Raw genomic sequence first — 13,682 nt, 5'->3', positions numbered from 1 at the left:
GAGCTGCAGGAATATATGGCAAGTACTGGCTGTGTGGTACATGTGACAACAATCTCCTGTATTGTTCATATGTCTGGGCTATGGGGTAGTGTGGCAAGACGGAAGCCTTTTCTTACGAAGAAAAATATCCAAGCCCGGCTAGATTTTGCAAAACAAAAACACATCTGAAGTCTCCGAAAAGCATGTGGGAAAATGTGTTATGGTCTGATGAAACCAAAATTGAACTTTTTGGCCATAATTCCAAAATATATGTTTGGCGCAAGAACAACACTGCACATCACCAAAAGAACACCATACCCACAGTGAGGCATGGTGGTGGCAGCATCATGCTTTGCGGATGTTCTTCTTCAGCTTAAACAGGGGCTTTAGTCAAGGTAAAACGATTTATGAACAGTTTCAAATACTAGTCAATATTGGCACAAAACCTTTAGGCTTCTGCTATAAAGCTGAACATGAAGAGGAACTTCATCTTTCAGCATAACGACCCAAAGCATACATCCAAATCAACAAAGGAATGGCTTCACCAGAAGAAGATTAAAGTTTTGGAATGGCCCAGCCAGAGCCCAGACCTGCATCTGATTGAAAATCTGTGGGGGTATTTGAAGAGGGCTGTGCCCTCGCAATCTGACAGATTTGGAGTTTTTTTGCAAAGAAGAGTGAGCAAATATTGCCAAGTCAAGATGTGCCATGCTGATAGACTCATACCCAAAAAGACTGAGTGCTATAATAAAATCAAAATGTGCTTCAACAAAGTATTAGTTTAAGGGTGTGCACACTTATGCAAGCATATTATTTTAGTTTATTTTTACTTCCACCTCCTAAAAGATTTCAGTTGAGTTGTACAGTTTATAGGTCACATTAAAAAGGTGGAAAAAGTTCTGAAATTATTTATCTTTGTCTCTTTTTTTTTACATCACAGAAACCCGACACTAACAGGGGTGTGTAGACTTTTTATATCCACTGTATCTGAAAATCGATCAATCCTGATAGCCATTCTCATTTCTTGATTTCATTCCCGAAAATGGCAGAACAGTATAAATGTCCCCCAAATTACCCTTTTTTGGAACGTAGAAAGCCATAAGTATTTAATAAGTGACATGGCGAATTTTTTGAAGTTGTAATTTTTTGGAAAATTAAGAAATTCAAAAATAGTTTTTTTCAATTTTTTTTAAATTGATTTACATACGGTCACAAGTATGTAAATTAAAATTAAATTAAAAAATGTTTTCTTCCTTATTTCATTTTTTTTACATACTGTGACCAGAACAATAGAGTTTTACCATAGTAACACTGTACTACTCTGGGGAGTGTATCGGGATTTTTATTTTTATTCTTTTACTACACACTAGGATCGCTTAGAACAGTGAATATCACTTTTATAAACAACCATTTTTACTGAATGAAATACATTCAGGGTGTGTTGTTGTGATTAGCTGTGATTGGCCACAGCTAATCACATGGTACAGATGGGCTGCGATTGGCCGTGTCTGTATCATGTGATCACTGTGACCACCACAATAGTACACAATGAATGGCATGAATCAAAGCCATTCATCAAATTGCCAAAAAGACCACGGGGTCCTCCTAATTGTAAAGTAGGGGCACCTCATCATTTGGGAAGGTTTGTTACCAGTCTTGGTGGGCTTGGGGTTCCATGGCTTTTTTTGAAAAGAAGTCTTCTATTTAGCCCCTGAATTCTGAAAGAAACCATTTTTTTTGTGCCAGATGCTGGTAGCTTTTGTTCAAAGACTTTTCTGCCACTTGATTAGAGGAAAGAAAGCGCCCCTTCCCCCTCTAATCTTCTGAATAGCCATATCCACAGCATTGCCAAAAAGGCATTCACCTTCAAAAAGGCAATTGGTTCGGCTGCCTATCACAGGGGAGCTTTGCTGTTCAGCATTTTTGCCACAGTACATGCCTCATACCGACTGGCATAAGGCCTAGCAGAGACAGTTTTTGGAGTGGAGTGAAAATCCCAATCTACCCACTAAGGATGAGCTCCGGCGTGTTCGCATGGCGCACGTGCCGAGCCCGCCAGGAAGTCGGCACGGCGCAGCGCTAATCACAGGCAGGGAGACATTTCCCGATCTCTGCAGCCGCACATCGGGAAATGTCTCACTGCTTGTGATTAGCGCTGCGCCGTGCCGACTTCCTGGCGGGCTCAGCACGTGCGCCATGCGAACACGCCGGAGCTCATCCCTACTACCCACACAGAAGTGCAACTCTTTGGGAGAAATCTCCAAGTGATGCCTAGCAGAAGAACATTATTTTAGGGCTCTAGGTTCTTTTGAAATGCACTTGGCTAAGACCAGCACGGCTTGACAAAAACGCACTTGTCAAAAGAAAAGGACGCCTTAAAGAAGGACTCAAACTTTTTGTCCACAGAGTTCTTAAACACTGACACATCGTCCACCAGAATTGTAAGACTCTTACGCAAATAAGACATAACGGCAAAGTCCACCGTTGAGACTGTCCCCTTTTTCTGAAGGTTTCCACTGGATATTTGGGGGGGGTGGAAAACAAGCATCTTAGCAAGATAGACCCAGTCCTTCTACAGATCTTGCTCAGTGTGAAAATGTATCTGGAAGCATTTGGTCTATTTAGATGCGTTCCATGGACCATCTCTGAACAAACTCACTGTGGATCTTTGGGACTGTGAGATGCTGGAGGGCGAGAGTGTCCTCTTCTAAGGATAGATCTGTATCAGAGGTATCCACTTCCTCGGACCCTTCCTCTTCTCTAAGCCTAGAGGGGGTAGAAGGGGAAAAACTTGCAAGATGGTCACTGTGGTGATGGAAACCAAAACAATTTTTGGTCTCTCCACTGCAAATCTTTGTGGATGTCAGCCAATTGTTCCAGGACTGTGGTAAAAGGCAGCACAAAATTCCTCCTTAGACACAAAGGTCTCTTTGGAAGAAGATCCAGAAGGAGCGAGTGAGAAATTGGATGCTGTAATGTGGGGGTTAAATCTCCCAGGTGCCTGTCCTGCTTGACTCAGATCCACCATGCTTTTGCTGTCCGCACTAAAAAGGTGTGCTACTCACAGTACTGGATCCACAAGGAGAAGGAGGGTGCCCCTCCCCCATGGTGCCACCACCTGGAGGCTAGAGGTACTAATGTTGCAATTGTGGACTGTGCTGTATTTGTGAAGCTGCTGTAGGTTGTGTCCAACTCGGTCAGAGTCCTATGTGGAAACGGAGAGATCCAAGATGGTACCCACAGATGGATGGTATGCCACCTCGGTCACGTCTGTGCAGTAGTGTCAGTGGGCAGGTCATGTCTGCACAGTACAATGGCCAGGCCCATGCCTATAAACTGACCAGTGACTATCTCTCTCCTCAGGCTGGACGATATGTGCAAGCCAAGCCCCATACTGCACAGACTGGCCCAGGCAAAGGCTTTAAAAGTTTTGTGGAGGTATGGCACCCACTAGCAGCACCTTCTGACCACCACTTCAACAAATCTTTCAAAATAAGCAGGGAAAACAAGGAACCAGCACAGAGGACTCCTCCTTCCCAACAAGGGAAACTTACACTGTGAATGTTGCGGAGCTCAACTGGATAAATCTTTACCTTTGCCATGTCAGGCTACCCAGGAGGGCCTTCAGAGACTGGTCTTTTCTGCAGCAGACCACAACCCTGGACCTGTACAGCTCCCCACCAGCTAACTGACACACTACAACTGCCTGCCAGGGTTGCCCACTGCAAGTACAACAAAAAGCCTGGTACTGCAATTTGCAGTCTCTATTTCAACTAAAGAGTATACGTAAAGTGTATCTAAAAATCAAGAACAAAAATTTAATATTTTGCAGCTTACTTTTCCTTAGATAAGGTAGCACAATTCGTTTTCGGTTTTCAGGATTTTTTTCCCCCTAATATTCTCACTTGGTTATTCTGCCAATAACATACTTCCTTGACAACACTCACTCACTGTAGTGTATCCACGGAGAAACGTTGTCACCCTAGGACAGGAAGTGTCTTAGGATTGCAGAATTCCTTCCCCGTATTGTCAAGTGGAACTAAACTCTCTCAAACAATAAGAACTATTTTTAATGGTTAAAGCTACTAGCATCAGTAAATAGATAAGAAGAAATATTTTATATACTTATTTTAAATATTTATTTATTCAGTTACTTCCTGATTTATGGCCTGGGCCAAAATGATGTTTTCATACGTTTTTTCTTCTCTTTCATCTGGAGGAAGAGAGGAGGGGCTTTTCCAGCTAAGCATGTCTTCCTGGTTGGCCTAAGGGCAGTTAGATTCCAGGAAATAAATACTACATGAGTCATCTGCTCTTGCTCAAGAGGCCATGGATAGAAATGCTATTTGGGTGTTTTTCAATGTGATTTTTCAACAAAACACATGGAGACATAGGCGAGTGGATGACTTTCTTTGCGTATTAAAAATTAATCAAACCGTATTTTCGGTTTAGTTCTGTTTTGACACAAAGGAAAGCGTTCTGTAGTCCACAAATGTAACCTGGACAGGAAGATTAGACTTCTCGGGGAGATACTTTTCTTGCACTGATTGCAGGTTGTTCTAAGGTCAACACAAATGCAAACTGTGCCCTCTCAATTTACAGATGAAACCAAAATATTTAGGGCATTGCTGCCCATTGCCTTGACCAACAGATAATGTTTATGCCTATGGAGACAGGAGAGAGGTATGAGAATATGTGGCTGGCTCATGCATCTGATTGTTGTTCAACCCAATGTGCTTCAGCTACTGGTATTTGCAGGTAGTTAAGAAGCAATAGATCGGAAGACTTCTCCAATGTCCATTAGTACCATTACGGTTCTCCATAATGAGATATTACAGGTCAATTTTCTCAATAATAATTAGTAATTTTTTTTTTATTAAAAGCTGAACTCCAGGCAAACAGACACACCTTAATCCAGCTCTTTATTCACATGATCAAATGTATTTTTTTTAATACAAGCAGACAAGTATCTGATTTTGACATGGAATCAACCTTTTGCGGTCCCTGTATAGCAGAGCTCTGGGTTCGAAGAGTGAGCTGTAACATTGGATTGATATATATAACATTTGACAGGTAAACCAGCTTCAACATATCCATGTCATTTTTGTGTTCGGCTTTTGGTTTGCAATTTAGCTTTAGGCCCCTTCACATGAGCGTTCCGATCAGGTCCGCCTATCAGTTTTTCAGGCAGACCTGATTGGAAGGTCATTTAATTCTTATGGACAGATAGGTGTAAAAAAAAAAAAAAAAAAAAAAACCAGAAGAAATTCCATTCTCTTTCATTTAGGTGGAGTGGATGGGGGATAGTCAGGTGTAAATGGATAGAGGAGCCCCTTTACTCTTGGCCACCGATCTGTCCATGTATGTGTCATCTGCTCACTCTGCTCTGATCAGCAGGGGATCTGTAAAATGATCCACTGCTGATCAAAACAGAATCTGCCACGTGTGAAAAGGGGCCTTAATGACTGAATTGCAAAAAAGGATGCAGCTAGTAACACAAGAAGCTGCATAGGAAGTTACAACCCCAGTTCCAAAAAGGTTGGTAAAAACAAAATGCAATGATTTGCAAAACTCATAAACCAATATTTTATTCACAATAGAAAATATATCAAATGTTTAAACCGAGAAGGTACCATTTAAAAAAAAAGAAAGTCATTTTGAAATTGATGGCAGCAACATGCCTCAAAAAACTTGGGACAGAGCCATGTTTATCACAGTGTAGCATCCCTCTTTTTTTAACAACACTGTAAATGTCTGGAAACTGATGAGACCAGTTGCTGGAGTTTTGGAAGAAGAATGTTGTCTCATTTTTGCCTGATATAACATTCTAACTGATCAACAGTCCGGGGTCTTCTTTGTTGTATTTTTTGTTTCAAGATAAGCCAAATATTTGCAGTTGGTGAAAGGTCTGGACGATTAGGTTCCATGCAGCCATCCGCAGACCACAGGGCCGGCGTGTGTTCCACGGACCAGGAAGTCACATGAGGGATAGACCCAAAAATTATGCCAGTGGCTTAACCTTGCGTGGAACCTAATCGTTCGTTAAGTGAGCTGTGTGTGTTGTTATCCCATGTGAGTGCATACATAGCCGGATTTTTTTTTTTTATTGGTACTTATTAAAACATACTACACTATATACTTCCCTTTTGGGCTTTCTAATTGTTTATTTTGGGTGTAAGAGTCATCAGCAATTTTTAGGAGAAGATGGGCTCAATCCTTTCCATTGTCTGCATCAGTCTTTGAGAGCTTGTAGCCTACCGCATTGGTTTGGTGAGTGCGTAATCTGTGTTTATTTTAAAATAAACACTGTATCAGCTGAAAATACATTATACAAGTTTCCTTTAATTGTAACACATGCAGAGATTAAACAAGAAGCAGAGCCATTAAGTGAAGAGGACAAAGAGAAAAATAAGCCAACACCAGACATGCACACAAAACCTAATTTTTACCTTCAGATTCGGCTGCACAGGTAGACATGAAAGAAAGAAAAGACAGTAAGTTCATGAAACAAGATAGCCAATTAAAATTAAAGTGATTGTAAAGTCTCGTTTTTTTCCCTATAAATATAAAAAACATGTTATACTTACCTACTCTGCTGCAGCCCGGATCCTCCTCTTCTCGGATCCCTCCCTCCTGTTCAGTGCCCCCACAGCAAGCAGCTTGTTATGGGGCACCTGAGCTGAGTCACAGCTCCCTGTGTCCATTCAGACGCAGAGCCCTGACCCGGCCCCGCCCCCTCTCTCCCCTGATTGGCTAGCTGACTTTGATTGACAGCAGCGGAAGCCAATGGCGCTGCTGCTGTGTCTCAGCCAATCAGCAAGGAGAATCTCAGACAGCCGAGACACTCGTGGACATCGCTATACAGAGAGGGACCTCAGGTAAGTGTTATGGGGCTGCTACACACAGAAGGTTTCTTTATCTTAATACATAGAATGCATTAAGATAAAAAAACCTTCTGCCTTTACAACCCCTTTAAGTTGAAAGATTTTGTCCACCCTGGGTTGTGTGAGCAATCTATATTTTTTAAACAAATCACCCCCATACAGAATATTAATTACTGCATGTTAAAAGACCATGCTTTTGGAGCGAATGCTTATTTGGTTCATAATGGAAATTAATGGATTAGGTACATACATTAAATTGTAAAAACTGGATTTTTGAGCTCACTGTAAAACCCTTTTCCTGGAGTACATTGAGAGACAATGAAGTCTACTATCTTCGCGTTACACTGACACTTACAGGAGAATTGGACATTGGTAAACAAAAACCTGTAGGCTAACTCCTCTTACTACCAAGTATGCCTCAGTTTAGTAGCAAAGCTACTAAACTGCTTTCCACAAGCAAGACCAGAATAAACAGACTTTTATGTTTCTTTTTAAACCAATAATATAGCAGATTTACACTTGTCTTATGTATGATATGTACGAATGCTATATTGTTTGCGATTTTTTTATTTTATTTATGAGGTATCTTGTATTCTTGTCAATACCTTTTCCTGAACAAATTCATTTTATAGCTTTGGTGATCCTTCATGTTTTTACTTTTCCTTTGTTTTGTTTTTTTGTTCTTTTTCTTTCTAGTATTAAAACTCTGATAAAAATTAATTGAAACAAGAGGGGTGGGGGTGTGTGACCATCAATGGGCTCCAAAAAAGGATTTTACAGGGAGTTAAAAAATATTTCTTCTTTGTGGTCTATTGAGGACACATACTAAAGCTGGAGAGTGCAAAATCTCATTACTGCATAGAAAGCAATCAGCTTCCATGTTTTACTGTAAAAAGCTTAATTGAACAAGCTAGGTTATTAGCTTAGGTTAGGTGATATTGCACTCTCCAGCTTTAGTAAATAAACCCCATAACATCTCTCATTTTATCAACATGTAAACAGAAGATCAAGTGGCAGCCATGAAAATATAAAAAAAAAAGTAGCTTGGTGCCAAAAAGCCCAAGAAGCACTCACAGATCTAATAAAGTGCAGTTTGACTGAAAAGGGTGGGACCCGATCCTTATGACCATAAACATGGAAGATGGTCTGCCTGAGTTACCTAAAAATGGTGGAACAAGAAGCCAGGACACCCTTTTCGGGGTCCATGTGGAATTACAAAAAGAAAATCAGTCTTCCTAAAAGAAGGAGTAGCTGAAAGGTAGATTTTCAAAGCCTGTGCCACATCAGGACAATGGATGGAAGTTTCCTTTGGGGGAACTGGAGCCGGATATAGGGATGAAAGTCCTGGTTTAGGTGGTAGGCAGAACCTATACCCTGGGCAAGAAGGAAGCCCTAGGCCTCAACAAAATCTTATTCCTATGCAAAACCAGAAAGGGCTCCTTGCAGGATAGGGTCACCAGTACAGATATGCGCCTCACAGAGGTGATCTAAAGATGGAATATCACCTTACAGGTAAGAATAGAGGAACAAAAGTCAATGGCTAAGTGGTCAACCACAGCACTACCTGCCTGGAGTTTGCATGTTCTCCCTGTGCCAGTTTCCTCTGGGTACTCTGGTTTTCTACACCACACTCCAAAGACATGCTGGTAGACTTATTGGCTCCTGTATAAACTGACCCTAGTATGTATATGTATGAATGCAAGTTAGGGACTTTAGATTGCAAGCTCCTTGATGGCAGGGACCAATATGAATGTACTATATATTTAAAGCACTGTGTAAATTATGGCTCTATACAAGTACTTAATAAAATTTTAAAAATAAATAATTATGTTCATATAGCATTATCTGAAGCACAGGGAGAACCAGATTCTATGTAATCACAGGGGAACAAATAGTGGAAACTCCCTGTACAAAAACTTTAAAGAGAGGCCAATAGTTTCTGAAACAACATAGAAAGGGAGGAAAAATGTCCCTTGAGAATACTGGCAGCAAAAAAATGGCCCCAGACAGAGCTGCAGGAAGGACAGGAGTCTTCCCACAGGGAAACTACTAGACAGTGCTCCTCAAGACGCACACTAAGTGAAGTATGAGTAATGATGATCACTGGAATATCCTCCATCTTAAACCTGAGAAGAAGGCAAGAAAGACGTTTTGAAGAAGGAACGGTAAAAATCAGACTGTGCTGATTCCATGGAGCCACCAAAGCATCCACTGCTTGGACTAAACAATCCCTGTACCTTCAAAAAAAACTGTTAATTGCTGAACCTAGAAGTGCACACTGGCGTCCCCACTTGCGACAAAGGTCCTGGAATACCTTAAAGTCTAGCAAGTGCTGGAGGCAAGAAAACATCGTCAAGGTGGTCCAATCTCCATAAATGAAAACTTGGAACAGGAGCACTGGGAAAGTAGGGGCTCTAAAATACCACCACATCAATAGATGCCAAAACATAGGACAGACTCCTTGGAGATAAACTTATCTGGGAAATGTTGGAGTAACTCAGAATCAGACAGTCAGCCAAAGCAGTAGGCATGCTGCAAGCAGTCCTGCAGGAGTTAACAGAATATAAGCTGGAGGCATCTCATACCATTTCCCTTACCACCACACTGCTGCAACAGGATATGTTGCAACCTCATGGCAGTAAGGCAACTTAAAACACAGGGTAAAAAGGAAGGCCCCAAGAACTCCTGAAACCCACACAGCTAGTAGAAGTTGAGGCTCAGAGGTGATCAAAGGCACTGTAGGCGGGCAGCATAAATGGTTCAAAGATCAAAATTCCACATGGCACATGCAAAGCATGAGCAGATGCAGGCAGGCTTTTCCTCTATGCTGTATATTTGGAAACTCAGCACCATCTCTACACCCAGCAAATTATATCAACGCTCAGTTCCACAGCATTAACCCCTTCCACAGTGGAAACTGTCAGGAAACTGAGAAATTTAAAACACGCCATTGATCTATGTACTTTAGGTAGCTACGAATGCTTAGCCTGACTGGCCAACTGACAAAGTGAGTCTTCAGAGACAGGGCAATTGCGGAGACAATACCAGCAGCACTGGACCTGGAAAGCACTCCATGGCTAACTTTTACAAGGAAGCACCCTACGCGGAATCCATTGCCGAAGGTCACTTCCAGGCTATCCCCATAAAGTCCAGCCCAATGAGGTGCAGGCACAGCACTTCAAAAGGTCATGCTGAGGACAACCACATCAGATCGCTGAAATCCATCTCTAGTGGCAGTGTAGACATGAGTCCTGATTACAGAAAAAGATGTTGAAGATTAAGGGAAAAAAAAGTGCACACCTGAGCTAAAGAAAAGAAGTTCATGCTCATAGGACACTAGCAAAAAAATGAGGCACGCTGGTAGTAGGAGGGGTTATCCTGGGCTGGTAAACAGTTTTTTTTTTTTTTTTTGCCAATGTCCAATCCTTTGGTAGGCAGCAATATAACCCGAAGTTGATAGACTTCTGAGTCTCAATTGCTGAGAAAAAGATATTTAGGATCATACCGATTTCTTTTATTAAAGAGATCCTGCCAGCTCTCTAAACAGTTTATTCCAGAATTTTCCTGCAATAAAAAAACGGCATATATTCACCACTTCTTCTACGCCTTCTTTATTGCAGTGATAGCTTTTTCGAGCCTTTTTAGCATTCAACACTTCCAGGAGTGTCATATTTGCGTGTCTTCCTTGGGGTTTTAATTTTTTTCCTATGACCTTCTATTTCGCTGTAGGACGTAGCGGTGATGTAATGGGTCAGAGAAGGAAGAGAAGTAGGAAAATTAGCCCTCTGGAAGATTTATGCCGTCTTCTTTAGCAGGGGATTGCTGGATTTAAGAGATCTGACAGGGTATTTTAAAAAATGTATAAAGACCAGGCACCAGATGTATAAGTTCCTTAAATGCTTCACAATCCTAGGCTCCCTTACATAGATTTTTCAGAGTTGGCAGGCTCTCTGTCTGGTGGTCCTGTGGTAACTGTCCCCTTTGCCTCTTTATTAAAATATAATTTCACCATCCCTTCATGACTATTTCAGGCTATTTTATAAACATACAGTTGAATAGGCAATGCTGACAATCAATAAAAAAATACCACAGCAAACGGGTTGATTGCCAGTATTAGACTGTGTTAGGTTAAACAACAAGATAACATTCCAACTTGCAAAAAATATTCTGCTGAGCATTAGATTTAGGCTTGCTGGCCACAGTTAAATGTTTCCTAAGCATTGTGCCAAGTTATATTAAAAGGCATGCGGTATAAATATCAGAACTGTTTGTCTGAAAAGCACACGTGCACGCTTAGAAACAATTTGCAACAACTCAGTTAATGGCATAAAGCTACAGTGAACTGGCAGATATGTTCATGCAAGTGATGCCACTGCACCAACAAAAGCAGCCTGTCTGCCTGCCAGAAGCACTACTAATCTAAGTGGTAGTTCACCTGTTTCTCTGGGGAGAAGGGTCCATGATCGGATTTGCACAACTGCATGTGTAATTTGGTAGAGGGATGATTGGGAAACACGAAAGCAAGAGTCAGAGTAACATGGAGTGAATGTCTGTATTTAGGTAATTTTTAAATTACATGTGTAACTATTACTTCACCTCAAACAGAAAAGAACGTATTTCAAATCACTTAGCAGTATTAAAAAAATGCTATGCCTTCACAAACTTCTACTAAGGTATGGCAGTGTGGAGGCCAACTGGTCATTTAACTCTGCACTTTATTTTTATGTGGTGGTGGTGGGTGGGGGGGGATAAGTTTGATTTGGGTAGAGTACGTAATAATGAAAACCCTGTAAAGTTATTTCTTTTTACCTGTATCGCGTTGAGAAAATTTAACTTTACTTCCTGTTCTGTAGAGGCAACAGGAGGCGAGCGTAAATCTCACTAATGTGAGCAAATCCCCTCTTGGAGAGAAATCATCAATACAATTGTCTCCATTGGAAGATAGTTACATAGTTAGTCCATTCAGTTCAACCTGAGTGAGTGTTGGTGCACGTCCCCATACCTATACATTGTGACCAATCAAGATGCCCATCTATTATTATTATTTTATTTAAGGTACCCATATAGCGCTGTAAATTTTTTTTTTACGCAGTGCTCCACACACACATTGGTCCCCACCCCCAAGGAGCCCACAATCCAAGGTCCCCAACTCACACACTAGGGCCAATTTATTATGGACAGAAGCCAATTAACCTACCAGCATGTCTTTGGAGTGTGGGAGAAAACCGGAGTACCTGGAGGAAACCCACGCAGACACAGGGAGAACATTCAAACTCCAGACAGGTAGTGTCGTGGTTGGGATTCGAACCAGCAACCCTTTTTACTGCTAGGCGGGAGTGCTACACACCACACCACTGTGCTGCCCAAGATGTCCCCTCTATTCCTCTTCTGGTGGCAACAAAAGATTTTGGTTTCTTGCTCACGTTCAGTCCCAGTGATGATAGTCACCAGGATTAATGGAGAGAGTGCATCTCCCCAGATGGGACACAGACAGTAATAAAAACCTGACATGGATATTAAAGTGGTTGTAAACCCTTTACAACCACTTTTTACTACAGGTAAGCCTATAATAAGGCTTACCTGTAGCTACCGTGGATATCTCCTAAACCGTACCTGTATCAGCATGTGTCAACGTCATCGGCACATGCGCACTGAAGCAACGGCTCGTTTGTCCTGTTGCTTCAGCTGATGTGACGTCACCGGCGGCTCCCGTGAGCATGCGCAGGAGTGACGTCATCACGGCTCCAGAGCCCGCGATACCCGGAAATAACTCTGGGAGACATGTCGCCAGCCAAAATATCTGATGAGCACCTTGAGAATTCATTGAGAATTGCTACATCCATCCAACCAGATATTGATGCGTTAGTTTATCAAAAACAGTGTCAAGTATTGCACTAGTTTTATGTTGCCCTCTTTTACTTTTATAATAAAAATATTACAAGAAATGAAGTTTTATTACTCAGATAAGTACATTATCTATATCAGTGATCATTAACTTGTGATCTGCCTGACTTTTTCTGCTCATCAGCTATTCTAGGACTCCATGCACACTCGACGTTAAAATAACATTATATCCCCCCGCCGATCCATTTGCAGCGATGGATCCATTGCTGGGGATGGGAGGACACAGGGAATCTCCCTCCTTCAGCAATACAGGCTGCAACACAGGCCTCAGGCCCCCCCCGTTGTCCTCTACACCAGCAGTTTTAACCCCAGACGTCCTGGATGCTAAATTGGACACTAAACTTCAACTACTACTCCAGAAAATTACCCAATCTATCTCGGCTGCTGTAAGTAAAATATCTACAGAACTGAGGGGGGAAAATCACTCAAATTGGGGAACGTACAGATACGCTGGAACATAAATTTGATGAAATAGTGAACTACGTGCAGGCCATAGAGGAAGAGAACTCTAGCCTTAAACATGCAGTCTCCCAGTTGCAGTTACAGCAGGAGGACCTGGAGAACAGGGAAAGAAGACAAAATTTACTATTCCGTGGTATCCCTGAAAAGGTGGGTGACTCAGCCTTACACCCCTATCTCCTGGGGCTCTTTAACACTTTGGCCCCCTCAGTGGTGGATGTGGACTGGCGCTTAGACAGGGCCCACCGTTCTCTGGGCCCGAAACCCCCGGCTGGAGCTAGGCCCAGGGACGTAATTGTAAGATTCCATTTTTACGATAGTAAAGAAGCCCTGACACTGGTCACAGGCAACAAATCACAGATCACGTACCAGGGGGCTAAACTGCAAATATTCAGTGATCTCTCTCCCATCACGTTGGCGAAACGAAGAAACCTGCGACCAATAACAGCACATCTG

At 42.0% G+C, this 13,682-nt stretch overlaps 1 protein-coding gene across 4 annotated transcripts in view; it reads right to left on the bottom strand.

Moving 5' to 3' along the window:
- The window catches only part of USO1 (USO1 vesicle transport factor), a 162,227-nt gene that overhangs the window by 70,001 nt on the left and 78,544 nt on the right, over positions 1–13,682 (bottom strand). For 2 of the 4 annotated variants that reach the window (XM_073601032.1, XM_073601034.1), the window contains exon 5: positions 6,429–6,440. The exons of the other annotated variants lie outside the window; for them this stretch is intronic. In XM_073601032.1, coding sequence (XP_073457133.1) covers positions 6,429–6,440 — 12 coding nt within the window. The remainder of the gene's footprint in view (positions 1–6,428; positions 6,441–13,682) is intronic. 4 annotated transcript variants of the gene reach the window in all.

Source organism: Aquarana catesbeiana, linkage group LG01 (genome assembly GCF_042186555.1).
Source record: "Aquarana catesbeiana isolate 2022-GZ linkage group LG01, ASM4218655v1, whole genome shotgun sequence".
Classification (NCBI taxonomy): Eukaryota; Metazoa; Chordata; class Amphibia; order Anura; family Ranidae; genus Aquarana; species Aquarana catesbeiana.
Note: the sequence above shows the minus strand (reverse complement) of the source record. Positions and strands in the feature narration are given on the sequence as shown.